This window comes from Girardinichthys multiradiatus, chromosome 7, assembly GCF_021462225.1.
Source record: "Girardinichthys multiradiatus isolate DD_20200921_A chromosome 7, DD_fGirMul_XY1, whole genome shotgun sequence".
In the NCBI taxonomy this organism is placed as follows: Eukaryota; Metazoa; Chordata; class Actinopteri; order Cyprinodontiformes; family Goodeidae; genus Girardinichthys; species Girardinichthys multiradiatus.
This window is the reverse complement of record NC_061800.1, coordinates 33,973,139-33,979,138: the sequence shown is the minus strand read 5'-3', so window position 1 is coordinate 33,979,138 and position 6,000 is coordinate 33,973,139. Positions and strand designations below refer to the sequence as shown.

The 6,000-nt window shown below is 43.6% G+C and overlaps 1 protein-coding gene across 1 annotated transcript in view; it reads right to left on the bottom strand.

Annotated features, from left to right (window-relative positions):
- Positions 1-2,045: 2,045 nt before the first annotated feature.
- The window catches only part of edar (ectodysplasin A receptor), a 57,296-nt gene continuing 53,341 nt past the window's right edge, over positions 2,046-6,000 (bottom strand). The window contains exon 12 of the mRNA XM_047370985.1: positions 2,046-4,309. Within this exon, the coding sequence (XP_047226941.1) occupies positions 3,924-4,309 (386 nt within the window). The 3' untranslated portion in view covers positions 2,046-3,923. The remainder of the gene's footprint in view (positions 4,310-6,000) is intronic.

Here is a 6,000-nt window from a genome sequence, read left to right as displayed (position 1 = left end):
TGTTGAGGAAGTAGCTGCAGTAGGAGAGCCTGTGAATGTGTGTTAGGATTGTAGGCACTGGTTGGGGGACATGTGGTCTCAGGCAAAATGCTGTGTTCATCCAGGACGCTTGAATGTTCAACTGTCTACCTAAAATGAATCCATGTGTTTTGGGGTTTTCTTCCATTTTTTGTGAAGTGGCTGGTTGAACTTTTTCATTTGCTACATCTGCGTGTCATCAGCGCCTCCATACTTACCACACGTATTGTATTTTAATAAGTGTATAAATCCACAATTGTAGTTTTAAGTATAAACATCATCCCAAAGTCCTTGCAAGGTCTTAAAGCTGTAAGCGAAATTTTGACAACAGACACCTTGGTGTCGACAGAGGCCCAAAGCGAATTTATCATGCAAAAGCTGAGCTGAGTGATGTTCGAGCTTTTCCATCAGTGATTGCGTCCTAAGAAGGGAAGTCATATGTGCTGCCCTCGTTGTGTGATGACAGCACAGTCAATGAAGCAGTTATGAATGCTAACTAAGGCTGCGGCCTTTACACACACAAAATAATCTAGTTACAGCTGGATGAAGCGCTACGTCTGGGTACAAATCCAAAAGTTCAGGCAAAGTACAACTACGGCCCAGTCCCAAAATCATTGTTTTAGGCCGCCTAACATGAATGAAAGACTACAATGAAAACACATCAGTGGCTGAGGGAGAACCAGGGGAAAAGAAAAAAGAACCACTAAAATGTCAATCTTCCATTTTTAATACAGGTGCATCTCAATAAAATATATGAAATATCAAAAAGTTTATGCATTTTATTAATTCAATTGAATAAGTAAAACTCATGTATAGATTCATTAGAAATATGTTTCAAACGTTTGTGTTAATTCTGATGGGTATGGTTTAAAGCTAGTGAAAACCTGATTTAGTATTTTAAATCTGATGATTTCGTACTGGTCTCGTACTCGTCGTCTTACTCGTCGTCTTCCGCTTTATCCGGGACTGGGTTGGGGGGCAGCAGACTCAGCAGAGACACCCAGACGTCCCTCACCCCAGACACCTCCTCCAGCTCCTCCGGGGGGAGCCCAAGGCATTCCCAAGCCAGCCGAGAGACATAGTCCCTCCAGCGTGTCCTGGGCCATCCCCTGGGCCTCCTCCCGGTGGGACGTGCCTAGAACACCTCCCGAGGAAGGCGTCCAGTAGGCATCCGATATAGATGCCCGAGCCACCTCAACTGGCTCCTCTCGATGTGGAGGAGCAGCGGCTCTACTCCGAGCCCCTCCCAGATGGCCGAGCTCCTCACCCTATCTCTAAGGAAGAGACCGGCAACTCTACGGAGGAAGCTCATTTCAGCCGCTTGTATCCGGGATCTCGTTCTTTCGGTCATGACCCAAAGTTCATGGCCATAGGTGAGGGTAGGAACGTAGACTGACCGGTAAATCGAGAGCTTCGCTTTTCGCCTCAGCTCTCTCGTCACCACAACGGACCGGCACAGTGCCCCCATTACTGCGGCAGCTGCACCGATCAGTCTGTCATTCTCCCGCTCCATTTTTCCCCCACTCGTGAATAAGACCCCGAGATACTTAATCTCCTCCACTTGAGGCAGGAACTCCCCTCCAACCTGAAGAGGACAAGCCACCCTTTTCCGGTCGAGTACCATGGCCTCGGACTTAGAGGAGCTGATCTTCAACCCAGCCGCTTCACACTCGGCTACGAACCGCCCCAGCGCATGCTGTAGGTCTTGGCTAGAGGAGGTCAGCAGGACCACATCATCTGCAAAAAGAAGATATGAAATCCACTGGTCCCCATACCAGACCCCCTCCGGCCCTTGGCTGCGTCTAGAAATCTTGTCCATAAAAGTTATGAACAGGACCGGTGACAAAGGGCAGCCCTGCCAGAGTCCAACATGCACCGGGAACTGGTCCGACTTAGTGCCTGCAATGCGGACCAAACTCCTGCAACGCTTGTACAGAGACCGGATGGCCCCTAATAAAGGGCCCCCGATTCCATACTCCTGGAGCAACTCCACAGGGCACCACAAGGGACACAGTTGAATGCCTTCTCCTGGTCCACAAAACACATGTGAACCGGTTGGGCAAACTCCCATGAACCCTCGAGTACCCTGTAGAGGGTGTAGAGCTGGTCCAGTGTTCCACGGTCGGGACGGAAACCACACTGCTCCTCCTAAAGCCAAGGTTCGACCTCCCGGAGGTGGGATTGAATACGTCCCTGGCGGGGGCTCTGCCAGACGTTCCCAGTAGACCCTCACTATGCGCTTGGGCCTGCCAAGTCTGTCCGGCTTTCTCCTCTTCCAGCGGATCCAACTCACCACCAGGTGGTGATCAGTGGACAGCTCAGCCCCGCTCTTCACCCAAGTGTCCAAAACATGCGGCCGAAGGTCTGACTATACGACAACAAAGTCGATCATCGACCTCCTGCCTAGGGTGTCCTGGTGCCAAGTGCACTGATGATCGATTGTTAAAGAAGCAGGCAGTTCACAGAGTGTAGTAGAAAGCATATTGCTGGAAAATTGAGTGACAGGAAAGAGTGTGGTAGATGCAAAAGGTTGAGCAACAGTGATAATTACAGCATTGTCAGGATTAATAATTAAACCCCTTTTCCACCACAGATAATATCGGAAGTGTATTATAAGGGCTTATGAGAAAAAAAGACTAGACTGTTACTCAGTCCAATTTTTTTACAAAAGTAAATGTTGCTTTTTTTTGGATTCTGGAGTAGTAGTAGTGGAGAGGCATAGAATCCAAAATGCATTAGGTACTGTGTGAAGTTTCCACAGTCAGTGATGATTTGAGATGCCATGCCATCTGCTTGTGTTGATCTACTGTGTTTGCTCAAGTCCAAAGTCAGCACAGCTGTCTTCGAGGATGTTTTTTTACTTATGTATTTAGCACCTTTAATGTCAAAAAACACTTTATAATACTATTTTAGAGCTGTTTTTGTTTTTCCTCTGCTGACGATTATTACAAAGATGCTGATTTCATTTCTCAGCAGGAACCTGCCCACACTGCTTCAATGACTATTGTATCACTGCACTTCACTGAACAGCTAACTGGCCTGGCCTACATCCCACCATGAATCTATGGAGAAATGTCAAGAGAAAGATAAGCGACACCAGACCCAACAATTCACCAAAGCTGATACTGCTATAAAAGCTGGGTTGGCTTCATGAACACCTCAGCAAAGCCACAGACTAATCACCTCCATGTTCTGCCGCACTGAAGCAGTAATTCATGCAAAAGGAGCCCTGACCAAGTACTGAGTGCATATACTATACAGTTCATAGATAAGCTTATCGGCAGGCCGACATTTCTGCATTAAAAAAACCCTCGAATTGAATGTTTAAAAAATATAACTTTGTGTGTAATGAATCTACATAGTATACAAGTTTCATTTTTCTGAACTGAATTACTTAAAATAACCTTTTTGATTATGTACCAATTTAGGGAGATGCACCTGTATGCACGATATATTTCATTCTTTAACATTTGAAAACAGAATGTCAATTGCGTCCAGCGCAAAGGCTTTCCAGGTATTTGAGCATCATAAAATTCAACATTTTGGGGAACAAAACATGCTAGTTAAAAAAAAACAGAAAGCAAATTCAAATAATAAATTCTTGCTGAGCAGAACCAAACTGAAATCAGAGACTTAACTACTTTTCTGTACTTATAAACAGATATAGATCTATTTTTATCTCTCTCATATTTTGCAGCAAAAACAAGTCATTTGTTTTGTGTTATTTGGACTTTTAGCTTCTTGAAAGATAAAGGAATGTGGACAAGACGCCCACTGGCATTCTTCATGTGATGGGGTAATATGTACACATGTGTGCAATGTCCTCTTTGTCAGAACAAACTCTGTCCTCACATTAATGTGTACTTAAAAACCTCCATGTGTCAAGTCTTTTCTCCACCAAATATTCAGACACTGGCACAGCGCTGGGAGGGAGATGTGCACTGGGAAGGACACACAAACTGGCTGTGAAAGCTGTTGATACTCTGTCGTCCAAGCACTGCCACCATGTCGCTGGTTCCCAGCACATCCACACAGAGTGACTCCACAGCGTCCAGCCTCTCAATCTGCACCAGCCGAGTGAGGAGGTCTGGGATGCTGTAGCCAGCTGTGCTCACTCTTTCAAAAAGCTGTAGGCCGTCACTCATGCCACCAATCTCATCACGCTTCAGGCCGAAACTCTCTGCCAAGTGCCTCCATGTCTTCACCACAGCTGCCTCGCTGCTGTAGGAGGAGCTCAGCATGCGGCTTGCTTTCTCCAGGCAGTCGAAAGGGAGCTCTGTAGGGCTCAGGCCTGCGGAGGGAACAGGGTTTTAAAAATGTGTGTTGTGTAATTAAATGTAAAAACAAAATCAAATTTTTTTGTCACTTTAAAACCACTTCTGTGTATTTTACTGGAATTTTAAGTGATAGGTCAACTCAACGTAGTGCACAATTCTGAAGAAAAAAAAAATGTGATTTCTAAACATATTTTTATTTTATGTTTGCAAATCTTAAAACAGTTGCATGCATTTGTATTCAATCTTTTACTCTGATACCTACAAAATACAATCCAGTGCAACTAATTGGTACCTAGGTAGTAAATTGAATACACCTGTGTGTAATCTGATTTCAGTATAAATCCAACTGTTCTGTGAAAGCCTCACAGGTTTGTTAGAGAACATTAGTGAAAAACAGCATCATGTAGACCAAGAAACACACCAGACAGGTAAAATATAACATTATGAAAAATTTGAAGTAGGAATAGGATATAAAACAATATGTCAAGCATAAGAGCACTGTTCAGTCCTTCATCTAACAATAGATTAGAGTATGGCACACCTGCAAAACTAATACAAGCCTGTTTTCCATTGTCCGTACAAAGCCCCAAGCTTTGGAAAGCCCAGGTCGCGTTTCTGTACAAATCCAGGTAGTTTCACTCTTCCGGGGCTTTACTTTCATGGGTTAATGGTCCTGGTCTAGAGTACGTCTTTTCAGCTTTCCCAGGATTTGTTAAAGGGGCCGAGCTGTGTGCAGCGAGGATTGGCATCAACAGCTTCAATAATGGTAGAGCTTACTATACAAATGAATCGTTTTTATACCATTAATTTGTCACAAAAAGTAGTTTTAAGATATTTTTAAGCAAAAAAAGCATACCTCAAAACTTGATCTGTGCAGGTATGTGGTGGATAACCACAAGTACCAGAAAACCAGAATATTTTTCGAAGGGAATGTGAGACATTTCAAGTGTTTGTTGGCATTAATTATTAATTAGTTTGCCACAGTTCTGTAGGACAAATATTTCAATGCAGTACTGATGAACATAGCACTTTAAATTTTCCATGTACATAAAAAAATGCACATTTCCCTAAGACATAGTTTTCACGTAAACCTTAAGGCTGCTCAATATCTATTGTTTATCAGTTGACATAAATAAATATTTATCAACTTTTAAACGGAGTAAAGGAGTAACGGCATCTGCAGAGATGAAGGTGTATTGCAGTTTTTTCACAACTTCCCCATACGTCATTAGGCCGATTTAAATAACCAGCCAGCGGCAATAGAACAATAAAGTACGAGATTCCCTAGGATGTCTATTACCCGGGTAAAACAAATCCTGGGGCTTTTGGTGGAAAAGGGTCTAAATAGTATATGGCTGTCCACCTAAACTGACACGACAGGCAAGCAACAACCAAGAGGCCCATGATAACCCTGGAAAAGCTGCTGAGATACACTGCTCAGGTATGAGAATCTGTTGACAGCACAACTATTTACTATAAACTCCAAACAATGTCTAGGAAGAAAGCCATGGTTGAAAATAAGCAATTAGAAGTCTATTTGCAGTTTGCTACAAACCATATAGGGGACATAGCAAACATGCCAGATAAGACCAAATAGTTTTTTTGTTGAAAAATGCATTTGTTGGCAGAAAACAAAAGCTGCATGTCAACCTGAAGCAGCGACACGCATGCTGGTGGCAGCATCATGCTGTGGGGATTTTTTTCT